The 22,663-nt window shown below is 35.1% G+C and overlaps 1 protein-coding gene across 1 annotated transcript in view; it reads right to left on the bottom strand.

Annotated features, from left to right (window-relative positions):
• LOC144254463 (steroid transmembrane transporter SLC22A24-like) overlaps positions 1-22,663 on the bottom strand; it is a 53,329-nt gene that overhangs the window by 9,409 nt on the left and 21,257 nt on the right. The window contains exon 6 of the mRNA XM_077797633.1: positions 8,825-8,940. Within this exon, the coding sequence (XP_077653759.1) occupies positions 8,825-8,940 (116 nt within the window). The remainder of the gene's footprint in view (positions 1-8,824; positions 8,941-22,663) is intronic.

Genomic DNA, 22,663 nt, shown 5'->3' with positions numbered 1-22,663 from the left:
TTCTATTTCACTGCTTAAAATTGATCTGTTTAAATTGTTTATATTATCCTGATTCAATTCGGGCAAATCATATGACTCTAGAAATTTGTCAATACCTGTAATATTCTCTATTTTATTGGAGCACAAGTTTTCAAAATAATTTCTAATCATATAGTGTATTTCTGTGGTGTCTGTTTTAATATTTTTTTCATGAGTATGTTAGTGATTTGAGTCCTCTGTCTCCTTCTCTTTGTTAGCATGGCTAAGGGTTTTTTTTCAATTTTTTCTTTTGTTTCAATTTTATTGATTTTAGCTCTGATTTTAATTACTTCTGTCTTCTACTGCTTTCAATGTTGAATTGTTCTTCTTTTTCTAGAACTTTAAAATGTAATGTTAGGTCATTCATTTGTTGACTTTTTCTTCCTTTAAGGAATAAACTCCATGCAATGAAATTTCCTTTTAGTACTTCCTTCATAGTGTCCCAGAGATTTCAATATGTTGTATTAATGTTCTCATTTACTTCTAAGAATTTTTTAGTCTCCTCCTTGATGTCTTCTGCAACCATTGTTCATTCAGTAGCATATTATTTAGTCTCCAAGTGTTGGGGCAGTTTTTATTCTTAATTTTACCATTGATTTCTAATTTTATTCCAATGTGGTGTGATAGAATGCAGGGTAGTGTCTACTTTTTGTATTTGTTAAGAGTTTCTTTGTGGCATAATATATGGTCTATTTTAGAGAAAGATCCATGTGCTGCTTAGAAGAAAGTGCATTCACTCAGTGAAGGATGAAATATTATATATATATATATATATTTCACCTTTTTTGGAAGATCTATACAGTGTGAAAGAGGTATGTTAAAAAATATTATAGAAAATATTTTCTTACTTCTTTGAAACAATAGTATATCACTAAATTTTCAAAAGTTGTATTTTCATTATGTATAGTAAACTTGTTTGCTTTTTCATGACTCTTTTCTATTAATAATATTTTAAACATTGCAAAAAAAGAGGTATGTTAATGTCACACAGAATTATTGTATTGTGGTCAGCTTGACAATTGAGCTTGAGACAAGGTTGTTTGATGAACAATAATGGAGCATATATATTTATAATTATTATGTCATGTTTGTGTATGGTTCCCATGAGCAGTATGAATTGTCCTTCTTGTCCTTTTTGATTAAATTTAGCTTAAGTCTACTTTATTTGAAATGAGATTGGAAACCCCTGCTTGCTTCTGCAGTCCACATGTATATTATGATTTTTCCCATCCTTTTACATTCAGTCTGTGTATGTTTTTACTCTGAGTCTCTTGGGGACAGGATATTGTTGGGTTCTTTTTTCTTTTTGGATCCAATCAGCTAGTCTATGTCTTTTGATTGGTTAGTTTAGGCCACTAAAATTCAGGGTTATTATTGAGACATGATTTGTATTCCCAGCCATTTTGTTTAAATTAGTTGTTTAATTTGACTTGGTTTCTCCTTTGATTAGTTTTCCCTTTAGTGTAATACCTCCCTCTGTTTATTTTCATTGTTTTTTTTTTAATTTACTCTTCATAGAATATATTGCCAAGGATGTTCTATAGTACAGGTTTTCTAGCTGTAAATTATTTTAACTTTTATCATAGAAGGTTTTTATTTCATCATCAAATCTAAAGATTAAATTTTCTGAATACAAGATTCTTGGTTTGCATACATTTTCTTTCAAGGCTTGATATATATTGTTCCAGGATCTTCTGGCTTTCAGGGTCTGGGTTGAAAAATCTGCAGATATCCTAGTTAGTTTTTCCCCTATATGTAATCTGATATCTTTCTCTCATGGTTTTTATTATTCTCTCCTTATGCTGTATGTTAGGCATTTTCACTATAATGTGCCTTGGTTTAGATCTGTTATGATTTTGTACATTTGGCATTCTGTAAGCCACTTGAATTTTGTTTTTTACTTTGTTCTTCATGCTTGGAAAATTTTCTGCAATTATTTCATTGAGTAGATTGTCCATTCCTTTGGTTTAAAACTCTATGCCTCCCTCTTTATCAATAACTCTTAAATTTGGTCTTTTTTGCTATCTCATGTTTCTTGAATGTTCTGCTCATTGTTTCTTACCATTTTCACTGTGTGGTCTACATTCTTTTCAAGATTACATATTTTTCTTCATTGTCTGAAGTCCTGTCTTCCAAGTGGTCTAATCTGATGGTGATGCTTTCAATTGAACTTTTAATTTGGTTTATTATTTTTTCCATTTCAAGGATTTCTGTTGGGTTTTAATTTAGAACCTCTATCTCCCTATTGAAGTGATCTTTTTGCTTCCTCTATTTGCTTATGTAGTTCTTTGTCAAAATGATCTTTTGCTCACTTTATTTGCTCTCTTATATCATCCTTTAATTCACAGAATATTATAATTATGTACATCCTGAACTCCTTATCTGTAATTTCGTCTGCTGTATTGGCCATGGATTCTAATAATGTGGTATCTTGATTTGTTTGAGGCATTTTCTTCCTTTGTCTTTCCATGTTGCTTGTGTGTCTTCGCTTCTAGCATTGTGGATCTAAGGCATTACCATTTTACCTTATAATCTTATAGTGCCCCTGTAGGATTTTAATACCTCTCCTTTGATGGGTAGTACAACGTTAACAGATACCAACATAAACAATATACCAAATAAAAACAAATAGCTGCTAATAGGTGTTTACAGTTTGGTTATAATTTACAGAATGGTGAATTCAATTATTATTTATGATATAATCAGTAGATTTGTAAAAGAGTTTACAGATTCTGATGGTGGAAAAAGAACTGGAGGTGACGTGTAAGATGATATACTGAGGAAGCAGAAAGTGAGGATATAGAGTTATTATATCTTAGGAAGCATGAAAGAGAAATCTAAGTAAGAAGTTAGTAGCAGGTGAGTAGAGGGAAAATAATTTTTGGTAGACAAGTAAATTGAAAGACAGTAGAAACAAACACACATATATAGTAAGAAATATAAAAAATGTTAAAATAGTAAAAATCTGAGAAAAATAAAAAGAAAAGATACACAACAAAACTGTAATATCCTACTATTCAGTCATCTCATTTTTAATATCCTTTTTTAATATTTATTTTTTAGTTTTCGGCAGACACAACATCTTTGTTTGTATGTGGTGCTGAGGATCGAACCCAGGCCACACATATGCCAGGCGAGCGCTCTACCACCTGAGCCACATCCCCAGCCCTTCATTTTTCATATCCTAATTCATGCAAAGAACTTGGTTTCACAGTTTCTAGTCTCTTTGTGTCTAAACTTATCACACTCACCCTCTCCATTACTGCTTCCTAATACAGGACATTTCTTTCTGGGGCTTTGGGCATCCTGTGCACCTGCCCTGCTAAGAGCTGTTTTGTGTTGGGCAGTCACTATGCCAGGTAAGCATCTGCTGGGGAGCAGGAGGAGTTAGAAACTGGGAACCTGGCTATCTGGAGTTGCCCCCACTAAAGATGCTCATGAAGGTGACCCCAAATTGAGGCATTTGCTTTTAGCCATGGGGTGTTGGGTTGGGGGGGAGAATGGCAATGGTTTTGGACAATGAGTTTAGAGACTGGATATGTGGCATGCAGTGTGTGTCTGTGGCTTTCTTCAGAGCCTAGGTGACATTCCCTTGTGCAGGCAGGCTATGGTGCATAGGGGACTATCTCTGTTGCTGCAGAATCCCAAGATGGAAGTGACTTGGGGGTCCACACAGGAGTGATGGCTTCAGATCCAGTGTTTGGGTAGCTGTCAGGTGTCCTGTGTGGGAGCTGCATCTGGGACATCTGCTCAGGTGGGTGGATGAAAGTTTTATGTGGGTGCTGATGCCTATGGTCACTCTCAGGCACCTGGTAGACCTGCATCTTTTCTCATTACTCAATGTCTATGGGCCTTCAATTTCTCTCATAATGTCCTAGAGATATTGTATTTTGTTACTGTAGTTTCATTTTTTTCTTAAATACTGTCTGAATGATGACACTATCTCCAAGGTTTGAGTATCTACTACCTGCTCTAATACATTAAAAGGATTTAATTTCAGCTGTATTTTTTATTTGACTCGCTGTGCCTTTTGTTTTCAAGATTTCTTTTCAGTTTTTTTCAATATCTCTATCTTATTTTGTTGAATTTCTCATTAATATTCTGTAATGTCTTCCTTAGTTTATTCAGTTTTCCTGACTTTTCTTGGTATTCAATCCTCTTTTAAAATAGTTATTATTTTGAATTATTTATCCAGCATTTTATATACTGCAATATCTTTTGCTTGTGAGTTATTAACCTCTGGAGATTTTATTTTACCACAATTTTTCATATTTCCAGTTTTGAGGTTAGTGCATCTGTTGGGATGGATTTCTCTTCCAATTTTATGTCAAGAACTTTGTAGGGTACAATCTTTTCTTGTTGAAGTGTTTTTGGTTATAAGGTTGTTGTAAATTGTTGAATATATTTCCAGGTGTGTTTAATAGTATAGCTTTCCTGATACTTGTTTTGCAATGTATTTTAGTATCTCCCCTCCTCCCCAGTGGAGGTAACCCAACACAGTAGCTGCCCAACACAGGTGTGCAGTGTAATCAGGGAGCCACCCATGGGAGCCCCAGGATGAGTGTTTCCTCAATTGGGAACTGATAAAGGAGAGGGAGATGGGGCTAAAGTTTGAAGTCTAACAGAGAGACCAGGAACTTGGAAATCTCCAGGAAAGATAGGGAGATAGGACTGAGAACTAAAGTCATATGAGCAGTCCCAAAAGGAGACCCATGAGTTGCAGTCTCCATGCAGGGACTGGTGGGTGCCACTCCCCACTTCCAGGTGCCCTGAATCAGGACCAGGATTCCAACCCAGGTTACCTCTACCATCCCAAGAGCAGAGACACCAGCTTACAACAAACAACCCCACCTATTGGATGAGAAGAAAAATAGAAAACATATAGATTTCTAAAGCTAGCAACAAACCTGGTTTCCTCCTTCAAATTGTTGGTGTTTTGTTTTGTTTTGTTTTGTTTTGTTTTGTTTTGTTTTACCCCTCTATCCTCTGGCACTCACATCTCCAACATATGTGAAACCAAGAACTTTGCATGAAATAGAATTTGAGGATTGAGTCTGAATAATATAATATAGAAGTGTTGTATATTCCCTTTTTCTTTTCCTTTTTCTTCTTTCATTTTTCTTTTCTCCTCCAAATTTTACTATTTTAACATCTGTATTTCTAAATACATATGTGTGTTTGTTTTATGTACTCCACTGTCTTCCCAGTACTTGTCGACCCTAAATTACTTCCTGTCTATTCTCTTGCTACTAACCCTCTTCATTAGATTTCTCTTTTGCACTTCCTAAGATATATTATCTCTATATTCTCACATCCTACCTCCTCGGCATATCATCCTACACCCTACCCTTAGTTCATTGTCCACTGTCAGAAACTGGAAACTTTTTTACAAAACTACTGATTATATTTTAGATAATAATTGAATCCAACAATTCTGGACATTGAGATTAAACTGTAGATATCTTAATAACAACAAATTGTTCATAAGTGGCATATTGTTGATATTGGGATCTGTTAACACTGCCCTTCCCCACAAATGAGAGGTATTGGAACCCTACAAGAGCAATCCAGACCCACAGAGATGGAAAGGAAGACACACAAGCAACATGAAAAGACAAGGGAAGAAAGTGCCCCAAACAAATGAAGACACCACATCATTACAATCATTGGGAGCCACAGAAGAAGAAATTACAGAGAAGGAGTTTAGGATATGCATGGTTAAAATGTTCTGTGAACTCAAGGAAGAGAGCAATACAGGCAGTGAAAGATCACGTTGACAAATACAGGAAGCAACATGGAGAGAGAGATCCAAAAAAAGAACAGAAATACTTGAAATGAAAGAAACAATAAACCAAATTAAAAGCTCAAAGGAAAGCATCACCAGCAGAGTAGACCACTTGGAAGATAGGACATTAGACAATGAGGATAAAATATATAAATTTGAAAATAACATAGACCACACAGTGATAATTGTAAGAAACCATGAACAGAAAATTTAAGAAATATGGGAATAGCATAAAAAGACCAAATTTAAGAGTTATTAGGATACAGGAAGGCATACAGGTACAATCTATTCAGTGAAATAATATTAGAAAACTTTCCAAACATTAAGAATGAACTGGAAGTCCAAATTCAAAAAGCCTACAACATGCTGAATGTACAAAATCAAAACAGATCCACACTAAGTCACATTATAATGAAAATACCCAACATACAGAATAAGAAAAGAATTTTAAAAGCCACAAGAGAAAGGAATCAGATTACCTATAGGGGAAAACCAATTAGGATAATGCAGATTTTTCAACACAGAGCTTGAAAGCTAGAAGATCCTGGGGAAAAAAAACATATATCAAGCTTAGTATATTCTAATAGTGTGTATTTCATTGGAGCTTGAGAATTCCACTTTCTATGAGATCTCAAAACAGGGAGGTCCTTTTGGTAAGTCAGGAAATTGTGTTATATATAGAAGGGCATAAGGAGTATACCCTCTGTGATTGCTTTTCTAGACTTGATAATTGTGTGTATATTAAAGGGGTATGGGAGCAATCTATTTTGAAATGCTTCATAGATGTGGTATTCACAGTCTTTGTGTTATTTCTCTTTGCTTTTTCTTTAAGAAAAGATGTTAATGAGTGAGCACTGAGTCCATCTAGTCATTCCTGGTTGTCAATTTGGGGGTTCTCTCCTATTCTTTGTGATGTTGTGTCGCTAAAGTTTGAGTGAGTTAGGTAATATATGGAGAAAAATGTGCTATTTCCTAAATGGGTAGAGTGTGTGGCTCAGAAGCATAATATCTACCCAATAAAGTTAAAGTGTTATACCAGATCTCTAGCATCTCATAGAAAAAGAAAAAGAAATAACAGCAACAATAGTAGCAAACAATACATAGCATTAAAATGAATACCAGATGCCAACTGATATTTTCAGCACTAATAGCCACAAAACAGAAATAGTGGGGCCAAAAGTTAGCAACAGCAAAAATTACAATCAGCCACTAATGGAAATACCAGGTGTCAACTATGACTTCCAAAATAATAATAACTGTAACACTATGAATGGTGTGGGAATAAATTACATAAAATAGTGTTAAAATATGAGAAATTTTTGGTTCATTAAGAGAAAAAATGGAAAAAGTGAAAAGAAAGATTGGAATATTATAAAGGACACAAATAAAGCAGAATAAAGGGATAAAGTGAAGCCCAAAAGAAAGAGGCAAATATTTTTAAAAATGAAATAAAGTGGAGAGAAAGAGGGATGGGGTTACAGAGTGAGAAAGAGAGAGAAGAGAGAGAGAGAACAGAAAAATTTTAGTATTAGAAGAAGAATATAGGAGAGAAAGTCATATAGAAAAAAAGAAAAGAAAGAGAAAAAACCTCACTAACCCTAAAAAGCAAAATAATAAAAAAAGAATCTGATAAAATATGAAAAAGATAATGTATATACATACATACATTCACACATACTTATGTATACATACAAACCAAACTGTAAATACAACTGGAAGAACAAAAAGTTTGTTAACAATGAATGAAAGAATTATCTTCATTGTGGTGGTTGAAACTGACCAAGGATGCATATTTACTACAAATGCCAGACTACTCTTCCTTCCATTTCTTCCTGGGGTATGTGCATCTTATAGCAAAGATTTGGGGATTATTAACCCTTTCTCCTTTTTCTTAATTGAAATACCTGGAATCAAATATGGAGTGGTCTGACTCAAAGCTCATTGAAATGACTCTTTTGTTTTCAGTTCATCACTACAAGGTAGTATGTATGAGAAATACCATCTGTTGGAATATTGTCTAGAAAGTCTAGGTCAATGTATGCTTAGTGCAGAGATGAGGCAAAGATCTAAATGGAAAGTTCCCACAGTTGAGATCTATCCATTATTTGTCATATTCTTTGTCATATTCTGGAGATATTAGTAAAAGAAACCAATAAAACCAGGTAGATGGCAATCTATTCTGGTTGTCCCAATCCCAGAGACTTCTTGAAAATTTCACTCAGAGGGTAACCAAGTTCCCTGGGTGAGGGGGCACAGCACACTTCACTATCCAGGACTATGGCCTTCCAAGACTCAATCCTTGAAAGTAATCATGCCTGCCTGTTTGGCTTCCTAAATATCTTCAGCTGATTAAATGAGTTGCCAGACTCCATTGGAAAGTAAGTCACACTCCTCTCTGTATCCCTGAACTGAATTCTAGATGAAATCTTCTGTGTACCTGTTTCAACAGCATGTATTCTAGACCTTATGGTAGATTCCATTCTGTGTCAATATTTTCTAATGGTTCCTATAGCAAAGGTTTTCCCCACATCTAGTATGACTTCTATGAGTTGGCTTCACACTTTTCCCAAATTGAGAAACACAGAGCACTTTTCAATCACCAACTCCAAGTGTAGACTCAGAGTAAACTAATTTCAGGCTCTCTTTCTATTCTATGGGTACCTCCATGCCATTTTTTTCTGATTTTTTAAAATATTTTTGTGACACCCCTCCCCTGTGCCGTGTAGACACCACTGTCATGGCACTGATGTACGCTTTCATATCCTCTATTTGAAATATCAGTACTTCTGGGCCTCTCCAAATCTCTGACTGTCCAGTATTGAATTTTAGTGAATTCCCTTAATATCTACCTCACTGAGACACAGTATTTCCATTGATTCAATTTTAAGCCACAGAGAAACTGGAAGGTGCAACCTTTCTCTACTCTACCATATTTATCCCTCATGGCTAATGTTTTTTGAAAAGAGGAATGCAATTACATCTTAAACATTTTGAAGTTACTAAACACTAGATGGAACTTACCTGAAAAAGCACAAGCAGCAGGTTCTCATAATCACTTTGGGTGCATGGAACAATTGAAAAATAGATGGTTTGACCTGGACTGCATCCAACTCCTTCTGTATGGTGGATTTCACAAACTTAAACAACAAAAACAACAAGCATTTATAATATGTCAATAATGGGCTGATATAGTGGTAAGTACTAGAGGATGAGATAAATATGCTCATTATCTTTGAAACCTCTGACTCATTGAGGATATGGATGCTAAATGATCTACCTCATGTAGGGAGAGCTACAATGGGATTGGGGAGAATGAAAATTATCTATGAATAAAGCCAGTTTAAAGACTTAGTTTATGAGAATTATAAAGGATTAACCAGAAGATTTTCACTGTAAATTGAAAACTATGAAAAGTTACTTGTTTAATGATTTGGACTTTCTTCCCTATCCACTTGAAATGAGACTTTTCCCTCATTGTTAGAATTAAAGTTTATCTCTGTAAATCAATGAATTTTATAAAGCTAGGTCCACTTTATGATTTGGTTCCATGTATACATTTTCTAGGTATTGTAGGCATGCTGCCTCCACTCATGATTGGAGTGTACAGAGTTATAAGAGTGTAAAAAGTAGGGAATCTGTCAATGGAGTATGATTTACACCCAGGCCGGATGTTATAGCAGATTAAATTTGGTGAAATTCCAAGTGAAATATAATAGTTGCAAAAACATTTGGTTTCAGAGTTAGAACTTTTAGGCCTGAAACTACTGTTACTTTATATTTTAGAGAAGGTTGGTCAATAGGTACCTAAATGTTCTATTCTGATGTTCTATGGTACAGCAGGTATCTATTGAAAATGATAACGTATTGTGTATTTCCAGAAATGCTAGAATAAATAATTTTGAATGTTCTCAATACAAAGAATAAATGTTTGAGATGATAGATATCCTTACTCCAAGTTGAACATTACACAATGTATCCTTGCATCAGAATGTAACATAATATCACCAAGAATGTAAATTTATTACACATCAGTTAAAAAGTGAATGTAACCCATCACTTCTTACTGGAGTTATTAAAGATTACTCAATGTCACAATATAAATAGCAGCACAAGAGAAGGCACTTAATAATTTTCAAAATAGTAATACATTATTTCTGATAATAAAAATACAGTGAGCTGTGCATGGTGGCACATGCCTGTAATCCCAGCAGCTCAAGAGCTGGTGGTTGGAGAGTTGCAAGTTCAATGCCAGCCTCAGCAACTTGGTGAGACACTAAGCAACTTACCTAGACCCTGTCTCAAAATAAAATATAAAAAGGACCTGGGATGTGGCTCAGTGGTTAAGTTCCTGACTTCAATCCCTGGTTCAGAACAAATCAACTCTCCCAAAGCAGGCCAAAACAAACAAAAACAATCAAGTGAACAAAACAAAACAAAAAAACACCCTCCCCGAAACAACAACAACAACAAAAAAACTATAGTGACTTAGCACAGGATACCACAGACAATTTTTCCCTGAGCTCCAGTAAATAAATATTTTAGGCCATACAGGCAATGATTTTTATTTCAATGGCTTGATTATGATGCTGTAGCACAAAACAGTCATTCATAATACAAGATGAAGTGGGTTTGGCTATGTTCCAATATTTTATTTACAATAATCTCTGGTTAGTAGATGCTGTTATATCCTACTCACGTGTTTTAGTCACTTCTCCAGTTTCTGGGAGTGTTGATGGCTGGTTCTTGTGGCCCCCACTGGGAATTTCCCTTAGATAAAGAAAATCTCCTCACCCAATGCCATACTCTTGTCCTTATTCAATAACTGAAGAATTCAAGCATATTAAAATCATTCTTCCTTGCTTCAAGGCAGAGGAATTCTCATGGGTAATCCTAGTTCTAGTATTTCTTTCAAGATCTCCTGGGTTCTCTATTACAACTGCATTATACTCTGACTTTTATTTCTGCCTAATTCCATTTTTTCTCCTCACAGATAATGTCCTGAAAAAACACCTCAATAAACATTCTGCACACAAATTTCAGATTTCCCAGTTTCTAGGAAAGCAGATGTATAATACTTGTAATTGTATGGTAGTAGTCAAATAAATTTATACTATAATGAGAATCTAGAACGAGATCATCCAATAAATACCCCATAGTGGTGTTAGCTGGTACATGCTGTTGTAATTCAGGTATTAAAATTTTCACTGGTGGTAAACTGGGATGGGTTGTTTATGATCCCAGGATTTCAAAAGTTTTTTTTAAAAAGGAATAATTGATAGGACTTTAGAATTCAGTAGCTCTTATAAAGTGCCATGAATGCATTTAAGAAAGACAATGGAAGACTAGTAGTGATTGACTACCAATCTAAAGTAGAATATGAAAACCAGAAGATTTATATAAAGAGAGTGTATAAGGAGACCCTCATCTTCCTCAAGTAGAGGACAGAAAAATCTGAAGACCAAGACTCAAGACTAACTTTTAAAAATAATGTCAATAAAATTTGAAGATATGAACCTTGTATTGTTTCTGTGTGAAAGGACCTGGCCTTAATTGAGAAATAGAACTTATTTGGGGATGGTTATACCTGAGTTGAGGCATTTGATTCTTTGAATCCCTTCATTCCTTAGTACTACTTGGCATGAAAAAATATTGACCCCTCCTCCCTGCTAAAATCTAGTACTACTGTCTGGTTTAAAGATAGTGCAGAGGTTTATGATTGCAAGAAAATGCATAATTTCCCTGCCATGATTTATTACTATATTCCTCCTACCAGATGACTAAAAGAAAATATAATCTGTTTGGGAGATGTTTTGTCTACTGAGAGGAAAAGGGCCTGTATGCTCAAAGTGCTCAAGTAGCAAGCAGAAATCATCAGCTTGAGAGCACACATGGGGAATAATTTTTTAATTTCAAAATTTTATTGGTGCAAATCGCAATCATACAGAATAATGGGTTTCATTATGGCTTATTCCTACATACACATAACATAATTTGGTTAATTTCATTTCCAAGTAACACCCCATTAAACTCTATTTCCTCCACCTTATAATTTTCTTTACTCTGACAGTCTTATTCAATTTTCATGAGAATCTCCTTTTTTCCTTTTTTCTATCCAGCTTCCACATATGAGAGAAAACATATAACCTTGAATTTATGAGTCTGGATTATTTCACTTAACATAATGATCTCACGTTGTATCTATTTTTTTTGGCAAATGACAAAATTTTATTCTTCTTTATGGCGAATACAACTCTGTTGTGTATAAATATAGCATTGTCTTTATCCCTTCATCTATTGATGAATACCTGCTCCATAAGTTGGCTCTTGTGATTTCTGCTGTCATAGACATTTCTGTGAATGTATCTCTAGTGTAGGCTGATATTAAGTCTTTTGGATAAACACTGAATTACTCACTCTTATACCTGGTAATATGGTGGTTCTATTTCTAGTTTTAAGGAATCTCTATTCTGATTTCCATAGTGACTGTAGTAATTTACATTTTTGCCGAGTTCAAATATTAGAGTTCCAATCCCCCAGCATCTTCTCCAGCATTAATTGTAATTTTTGTTAATACAACTCTATTGTATAATTTTAAATCAGATATTGTGATATATCAGTGCTATTTTATTTGTTCAAAATTGTTTGGCTATTGTGGGTCTTCTGTTTTTCCATAAGAATTCTAGGACCCTTTTTTTTCTTTTTTCTTTCTTTAGACCAGTGAAGAGTTGATATATCGATGGGTATTGCATTGAATGTGCAGATCATGTTGGGTCATATGGTGACTTTTTCAATATAACTCTACCTATGAAAGAAAATATTCTAAGTTTAAGGTGTTCAGCTAGATATTAGACAGAAACACTGCACCTCATAGAAAAAAAATGTAGGCACAACACTCCATGTTGGCTTAGGAACAGACTTCATTAACAAAATTCCTAAAGTACAAGAAGTGAAATAAAAAATCAAAAGACTGGTTGGTATAAAACTTAAAAGCTTATTTCCAGCCAAGAAAATAATCAGGAGTGTGAAGAGAGAGCTTTGAGAATGAGAGAAAATATTTACAACCCACGCTTCAGATAGGGCATTAATTTCCAGGATATAAAAAGAACCCAAAAGGCTTAATACCAACACCATCACCACCACCACTACCATAATTACCTTCACCCAAAGCTAGTCAATAAATGGGACAAGAAACTAAAAAGACACATATCAAAAAAAGAAATAATAATGGTCAACAAATATATGAAAAGATTCAATATCTGTAGAAATTAGAGAAATGCATATTAAAACTACAATGGAATTTTATCTCATTTCGGTCAGAATAGTAATTATCAAGAATACAAGGAACAATAATTGTTAATGAGGATGTGGGGAAAAGGAAACACTCATACATTGCTGATGGGACTGCAAAATAGTGCAACCACTATGGAAGGTGGTATGAAGATTTTTCAAAAATTGGAATGGAAACAGCAGTAATTCTACTCCTCAGTATATATCCAAAGGATTTAAAATCAGCATACTATAGTGATGCAGCCACATCAATGTTTACAGCAGAACCATTCACAATAGCAGACCTATGGGAGCCAAACTAGATGCCTATCAACAGATGAATGGATAAAGAAACTGTGGCATATACACTATACCCAATGCAATATAAATCAGCCATAAAATGAATGACTTTATGATATTTGCCACAAAATGGATGGATATGGAGATTATCATGCTAAGAGGGATAAGCCAATCCCAAAAGACCGAAGGTCAGAATTTTCTCTGTTACATGAATGTTAACACAAAATAAGATGGGAGTGGGGGGAAAATAGAAGTTCAGTGAAATAGACAAAGTAGAATGAAGGGATGGGAGGTGGATAGAAATAGAAAAGACAGTGGAATTAATCTGACATTATTTCATATGTACACATATGAATAGAACACAATGAACCTCACAATTGGGTATATCCACAAGACTGAGATCCTAATTAGAATAAGATATAAACCATGCTTGTATAAATATACCAAAGTAAATTCTCCTGTCATGCATAACTAAAACAGAACCAATAAAAGAAAAAGAAAAAAAAGATCAAGATGGTCAGAGTATACACTTGAATAAAGGGGGAGTTTGTTATTCATATGGAAATAATTGTTCACAGCTTTGAAAGAGAGCCTAAACAGAATGATAACTACCAATGAGATAGAAGCAGTAATGAAAAGTCTTCAAACAAAGAATATCCCAGTGTCAGATGGATTCTTATCTGAATTCTACCAGAATTTTAAAGAAGAAATAATGCTAATGGTCCTCAAATTATTCCACAAAATAGAAAGGGATGGAACACTTCCAAATTTATTCTATAAAGCCACTATCATCCTCATACTACAACCAGATAAAGACACATCAAGGAAAGAAAACTGCAAGCCAATTACCCTGATGAACTAAGATAAAAAAATTCTTAATAAAATATTAGCTAATCATATTCAATCATATATTGAGAAGATTACACACCAGGACCAAATTAATTTTTATGCCAATCTTGCAAGGATGTCTTAACATTCACAAATTAATATGTGTAATTTCCCACATAAATAAATTAAGAACAAAAATCACATAGTCATGTCAATAGATGCAGAGAAAGAATTTAGCAAAATTCAGTACCTATTCTTGACAAAAAAAGGAAGGAAGTAAGGATAGATGGAACTACCTCAATATTGTAAATAGTATATGCCAAAAACCCAAAGCCAATATCAGAGTGAATAAGGGAAAATTGAAAGCATTTCCTTTAAATTCTGGAACAAGACAAGGATTTATATCCTCACAACTTCTATTCAATATATATTAGAAATTGTAATTAGAGCAATTAGATGAGAGAAGAAAATAAAAGGAATAAAAATAGGAAAAGTAGATGTAAAATTATCATTGTTTCCAGGCGATACAATCCTATATTTAGAATATCTAAAACTTTCATCAGAAGACTGCTATAATTAATAAACAAATTCAGCACAGTAGCAGGTTACAAAGTCAACATACACAATAAATAGCTTTGTTGTACACCAATAATAAATCTTCTGAGAAAGAAATCAGGAAAATAATTCAATTCACAATAGACTCAAAACAAAAAAGCAAACAACAAGCAAATAAACAAAAACACATAAAAGAAACCAAAACCAAAATAACACAATTCTAGGAATAAATCTAGCCAAAGATATGAAAGATCTCTACAATAAAAACTATACAAGATTGAAGAAAAAATTGATAAAGACACAAGAAGATGGAAAGATTTCCATGTTTATGGGGAGGCACAGTTAATTTATTCTTTAAATATCTATAATACAAAAAGCACTATATAAATTCAATGCAATCTGCATCAAAATGCCAATGACACTCTTTACAGAAGTGGAAAAAACAGTTTTAAAATTCATTTTGGAATAATAAAAGATCCAGAATAGCCAAAGTTATTCTAAGCCAAAAAAGCAATGCTGGGGGCATCACAAAGCCTGTCTTCAAATTATACTACAAAGCTAAAGTGACAAAGATTGTACTGCCATAAAACTGACACTAGACCAATGGTACAGAACATAGGGATGACCCATTACATATACAGTCATCTAATCCTTGACAAGATTACCAAAAACATACGTTGGAGAAAAGACACCCTTTTTAACCAATGGTGCTGGGAAAACTGGTTAACCAAGTGTAGAAGCATGAAACTAAACCTTTATCTCTCATCCTGCATAAAAGTCAACCAAAAATTGATCAAAAACCTTTGGAATTATACCAGAAATTATGCAACTCCTAGAAAAAAAAAACAGGGTCAACACTTCAACATAGTCACTGACTCTCTGAATAGGATACACAAGAGTCAGGAAATAATGCCCAGAATTAAAAAATGGGATGGCCTAAAATTTAAAAGAATCTGCACAGCAAAGAAAACAACAATTAAAATGTGAAGTGAGTGGAAGAGAATCTGTACCCACCTCCTGTACAATGTTTCTCAAGATCTTAGAGGGAACAGTTCAAACAATAGAACTTCTGAGATACTTAAGTGTATTTTCTCTCAGCCATTTCAGGCACACAAAGCTGACAAGGGTTTATGTCAAAAATATTTGTTGGAATGTTACAATTTTTTGTAAACCCTAATGAAGTTCATAGGAGCCCCACAATGTTTTTGAGAAATATTTGTCACAAAAAACATTTCCAACTTGACTGAAGGGAACAGAAATAGTATCAAGTGAGAAAGGCTCCCAAAAATAATACCACTGATAAGCTGCTTAAAACACCTTTTAAATGAAAATATATTTATACATTTTATGAGAGGGAAGAAATTCAGAAATTGTAGCCAAGGGACAAGCAGTTGTGAGTCAGATTGCTTCAATTTTCCAAGCCTTGAAACCCTACTCACAGAATTTCTAAACTTTGCCTTTCTTCATTTCATAATTGCTATAGACTCTGTGTCTCAATCTCCTTTTTGAACAGGAATGTCTACAGTAGTTATTCTACACTTGTATCATCTGTATATGTTGGATATATCTCAGACACGTGTTTTGTCTCTTTAGTTTCGTGGATTTACAAATACAGGTTCTATGATTAGAGAACAACACATAAGTAGTCTCATCCACATGTGGACCTCATTTAAGTGTTTAGATTCTGGGGGTCAGGGTGTAGATCAGTGTTAGAGTGCTCTCCTATCAAGTGTTCAAATGATGGCAATTAAAAAATATTCTGGACTTCAAGAACATGCTATAAAAATAAGACTTTGGGGGAAATTGAGAATGTATCAATTTATTTAGTGGGTCAGAAAGATAGAATAATTTTGTAGCCAGAGAATCTATCCTTTTTTATCTGTTTTCCTTTATTAACAATTTCTTCTCTAGGGCATTTACTCTCTTTCAGATTTAATGTGGGAAAGTCTATCATTTGTCCTTCTACCAAGCAGTTTGTGTGATGCCTTTAGCTTTCTTTTTATCAATCATCCCCAAATATTTTTTGGTAATTAAAGCTAAGATTCTCTGTGTTATCTCAAAAATTCTTTACATATGACTTGTCATAACACTCTTTCAGTAATTGTCTCTTAATTTTTGTCCCAAATTAAAATGTAAGTTCCTTAAAGGCAGAGATTCTGATTTATTTGCTTATTAATATATATTAAAATGCTGGGAAACAGTAGATGCATACGAATTTTAAATGGGTTAATGAGAGTATTTTTGAATAAGCCACATCAGAATCTGGCTCCCATGATGAGGGAACTTCAGAGAGAAAAAAAAAGAAAAAAAGATTTGTCCAAAGATTTTTCACAGAGGTAAAATTTTATTACTCTCTAGTGAGAATAATGTTAATGTCAAAAGAAGTAAGAGAGGACTTTTATATATTGTGGAAGGCCATCTTCCCATGTGATTTGAGCTACCTCCATGGCTGGGTGAGAGGCACTTAGACACAGGTGTGTCAGAGCTTTCCCCACCCTTCTTTAGGTCCAAGCGCTTGTCCATGCAGAGGCTTGTCTGGCCGCTGCCCCGAAAACCCAGTCATCACCCGTGACCTTGGGATGCTGCCCCCCTTAACCTTCATTGGATGGGATTTTCCCTGGAATTTTTCATTCCCCAATAAAGCCCACTCCCTGGTATGCTCTTTCTCTCTCTTGCTAGCCTCTTCAGTAAACCTCACTACTGCATTAGGTGGCTGGAGGCTGGAGCTAGGAAGAGCCATCCTGGAGTTGGTTTTAAAGGTAATTAGAGTCTTGTCTCTTTAAAACTCCCTAGCATTTTCTCATGAATAGAACCTTCTTTAATGAAGCCAGCGCTGGACACTTAGCAAAGTGGCACCCAACGTGAGGCATGAGTTAAATCAACTAGGTTGAGTTAGAAAGTGCACTATAGAAATGCAGAATTTGTGACAATTTTTAGGGTCAAGAAAGTACCAGGCAGTTTTTGGAGCAAAGAGACGTTAAAAAAACTTTAATGATGGGAAATTTAACTTCTACCAATAAAGACATGTATTTGACTATTTTAGAGACAATAATTAATCAGAAGGGAAAGCAGGTCAAAAAGACCCAGTTGCTACAATTCTTAAAGATTTTAGGTGAATTTTGTCCTTGGTTTTATGACCAAGATTCACCAAATTTACATACATGGGAAAAAATTAGGAAGGAAATTACATAAAATTTGCCTTTCTAATGAATTACCTGGAAACATTGACAATATTCAAAAGGTTTGGACTGCATTAGAGATCTGTCTTTTTGATTACATGGGCCATAGTCTGTGGCCTCCTGAAGATCTATTGAAAGGTATTCAGAGAGCCATTAAGTCTATTCAAATGGAAAAAAATTGCCTGAGGCTTAGGAAACCTCTTTTTCCTCTAAGCCAGTTAAAAACTAAAACAAATTATATGCAAACAAAAAAACCTCAGAACAAGACCAAAAGTAAAAACTTTGCCTTGCCTGAGCCAAACCGGAGTAATCCGGAGGAAGACCACAGAGAGGAGTGTCATAAAGAGGAGGCTTCCAAGGGGATAGAAGGGCCTTCTCCTGGAGAGGATGATCCAGAGGAGATTCATAGGGAGACAGGGAGTTCTCTTCCATGAGATTTACAAGCTCAGAGTCAACATGGCAACAGGGAAGGGTCCATGGAGGAATCGCAGTCTGAGGGAGAGGAGTCAGACAATGAAGTCCAAGATTTTCCAGGGAATTTCAACAGAATTTGCTTAACGGCACTTGCCCTGGCCATTCGAATTCAGCCGCTCTCTGTTAAAAGGACGAATTTTAATAGGTATTCTGAACTGGTGATGACTTCCCTAACTCCATTCCAGTGGGAAATTAGAAAGGTGCAGGAAGCTGGGGAAGACACTAGTGACTTCCAACTCTTCCCGGTTTTTGAACAGGTTAATGACCAAGACCAGTGTGTTCGAATCCATGCAGTAATTCTATCTAAAACTATTAAGAAATTAAAGAATGCTTCTGATGTTTACGGTCCTAATCTGCCACTTGTACAGAGCTTGCTTAAGACAATTCACAGCCAGCCACTCCCTCTGGGTGACTGGGGTGCCAATAAACTTTATTCTAATTTTGTCTCCTGGATCTATCAGACCGCAAACCAGTCTATTAAAGACCACATGGCAGGCCAAGATTGCGCTGATCAGCCTACATTCTGGTCTTCACTTCCACCTAGAAGGGAGTCAAAAAACATCCATCCCCAGGCCTGAAAAACAGGGGAACCAGAAGAAAGGTTGCACAATTTAACATCATCACAGCCAACTATGGGGAGCTGCCATTTCTACCAGAGCAGATCTCAAAGACAGTTTCTTTACAACCATCAATGATAATTGAATTAAATTCTGAATTAGGGCCACAACCAATCCCTACTGGGATTTTTGGGCCATTCCCTAGAGAAAGTATGGGGTTAATTTTGGGACCTAATAATTTAAAAGAGGCCATCAAGGTGGTACCTGGAGTGGTAGATTCTTGTTTTGAGGGAGAATTAAATATTATTATAAGGCAAATTATGCCCTTTGGCTTACTCCCCCAAAATACTATTGCCAAATTAATTTTATAACCCTGTAATTCGGATGGACACCCACAAGTAAATTCAGTTTCCAAACCACCAAAGTGTACTGGTCTCAACTAGTGAGGCAGGAGTGCCACCTACTGGAACTTAAAATTAATCATAAAAGGTTCATAGGTGTAGTGGACACAGGAGCAGATATATCAGTCTTGTCCAGTCACTTCTGGCCTAAGAATTGGCCCTTACATATAGCACCAGCTAACTTAGAAGGAGTTGGAAAAATCTCACAGCCAGCTCAAAGTGCTAATTATCTCCATTGGGAGAATCCTGATAGGAACAGTAGAGTTTTTAAACCTTATGTGTTAAAGTCCTTAACAGTAAACCTATGGAGAAGAGACATATTAAGCAAAATAGGATTATTATTAGTAACTCCAAATTCTATGAGATCATTTGAGGAAATTCATCAAGGGCTTCTTCTTGGAGATAATGAAGAAAATTATCAGGTAGAGTATCAGCTTAAAAACTAGTTTCCTTGACAGAGATTAGTAAATACTCCAAATCAAAATTGTTACTAGGGTCCCTGATTGTCTCCTGGTCCAAAAAAACAGCAGAAAAGATCACCTGGCTCACAGAAGAGCCCATATGGATTTCTCAGTGGCCCATCTCAGGGGAAAAACTTAAGATAATTCATATGTCAGCTGAGGAACAACTTCAGGCTGGTCATATAGAATCAATGCTTAGTCCTTGGAACACCCCCATTTTTGTTATTAAGAAAAAGTCAGGTATTTGGAGGTTACTACAGGAATAAGGGCAAAACAACTTGCAATTCAGCATATGGGATCATTGCAGCCCAGACTTACTTCTCCTACAGCAATTCCTTTAAATTATAGCTTAATTCTAATAGATCTAAAAGATTGATTTTTTCTCAATAAGGTTACATCATGAGGATTGTGAAAAATTTGCTTTCAGGGCCCCAGCAATTAATTTTAAAGAACATGTTAAAAGATATTGCTGGAAGATTTTGCCTCAAGGGATGCGTAATAGTCCAAATTTATGTCAAAAATTTGTGGGTTGAGCAATAGCTCCTATAAGAAATAACTTTCCTGATGCATATATAATTCATTTTATGGATGATATTTTATTGGCTCATGCTAATCCAGAAGTACTTTCAGAAATTTTGACTCAGTTATAGGCTTCACTTACAGCAATGGGTTTGTGCATTGCTCCTCAAAACATTCAAAAGATGCCTCCCTTTCAATATTTCGGTCAAATAATTCAAGGATGTACAATCTGTCCACAAAATCTACACATAAAAGTTAAGAAGTTACATACACTTAATGATTTTCAAAAACTATTAGGAGATATCAATTGGCTGAGGCATCCTTAAAACTAACTACTTCTGATTTAAATCCTTTATTCCAGATATTACAAGGAGATCCTTCTCCAGCCTCTCCTCATCAGCTGACAATAGAGGCTAGAGCAGATTTTAAAAAGGTTGAAAGTGTAATTAAAATGCACAGCTTACCAGAATTAATCCTCAAGAGCTGGTATATTTATTAATATTTCTAACTGCTCATGCCCCTACGGGAGTCATATGGCAAAGATTGGAAGTCATTGAGTGGATTAATTTAACCCACTCTCCCCAAAAGACATTAATTCCTTTTCATGACTCTATTGCTCAATTAGTAATTAAAGGTAGAATGAGAGTTTTACAATTAAATGGATCTGAACCTGATACTATAATTATTCCATTTTCTATTCAAAAAAATAATTGGCTTTTTCAAGCTTCTAGTTTATGGCAAATAGCTTTTGTGATTTTCCTGTTCAGATAGAAAGTAATTACACTCATGATAAAATTATTCAATTTGCATTAATAACACTGCTTATTTTTCCAAAGATTGTACATGCCCAGCCCATAGATGGGGTCCTAACGGTATTCACAAATGGCTCAAGTTCAGGTAAAGCAGGTTTTTATAGCCATGTTCACACAGAGGTGATACAAACCTCATATAGTTCTGCCCAAAGAGCAGAGCTACAAGCTCTCATTTGTGCCTTAAATTACTTTACAAATGAGCCTATTAATATTTATTCTGATAGCTTATATGTAGTCAGAGTTTCCAAAAATATTGAAACTTCAGTTATTGGAAATACCTCATCACAAAAGCTATTTAAATTATTTCATTATCTACAAAAGGTGGTGCAAATGGGAAAACACCCGTGTTTCATAGAACACATATAGGCTCCCACTAATCTTCCAGGACCTTTAACTTCAGGTAATGACAAAATTGATAAATTGGGAGCCATTTGTCAACAGATGTCTCCATATGATTGTGCAGAAGATTCAGATCCTTTACACGATCAAAATGCTTCTAGCTTATGTAAAAAATTTAATATTACCAGATAACAAGCTCATCAAATTGTAAGTCACTGCCCTAAGTGTGTTGTTCACACTCCATCTCAGCCATCAGGGGTAAATCCCCATGGATTAAAACCAAATCAAATATGGCAAATGGATGCAACTCATATTCCTCAATTTGGTAAACAATGTTATGTACATGTAATAGTTGATATACATTCCAGATTTATTTTTGCCACAGCACATACAAAGGAAAATACTCAACATGTAATTTCTCATTGCCTAGCAGCCTTTGCTGTGTTAGGTTGCCCTTTACAGATTAAAACAGATAATGCACCACTTATGTAAGCTCTTCTTTTCAAAATTTTTACAAAGAGTTTCAAATTGACCACAAAACAGGAATTCCTTATAACCTCCAAGGTCAAGCCATTGTGGAACGAGCTCATTTATCTATTAAGCTGCAATTACAAAAAATTAAAAGGGGGGGAATAGGTTTATGACTCCCCAAAATAGCCTCAACCATGCCTTGTTTGTTTTAAATTTTTTAAATTGTGACACAGAATGTCACACTGCAGCTGAGAGACATGTCTTCTGCAACAACTGGCCCTTTATGCAGAGTTTTGTGGAAAGACTTACAGACTGGTCAATGGAGAGGCCCAGATCCAGTGATTATGTGGGGCAGAGGTCATGCTTGTATTTTTCCATAAGGTGCTTTCCATCCTATCTGGATTCCTGAATGAGCAATCAGACATGGAAGAGATAGAGCTGGGATTCAAGTGTCTGAAAATCTACCTGGAGAAGCCTTCACTCAAAAGGAAGAGACATCAAAGAAGAATAAAGAGGAATCAACATGACCTAGCTAAAAAGCTGATCTCATGGGAAGATGTGAAGGAGCTGACAACACACGCTTCATGAATAATTTGACTCCAGAAGGAATAAGACCCCATTGATGATGGTAGCTACAGTGATTGCCCTGCTGGGCTATCAGGTAAAAGGGAGTTGAAAAGACACTTACTGGACACATT

Source organism: Urocitellus parryii, chromosome 4, assembly GCF_045843805.1.
Source record: "Urocitellus parryii isolate mUroPar1 chromosome 4, mUroPar1.hap1, whole genome shotgun sequence".
NCBI classification, from domain to species: Eukaryota; Metazoa; Chordata; class Mammalia; order Rodentia; family Sciuridae; genus Urocitellus; species Urocitellus parryii.
Note: the sequence above shows the minus strand (reverse complement) of the source record. Positions and strands in the feature narration are given on the sequence as shown.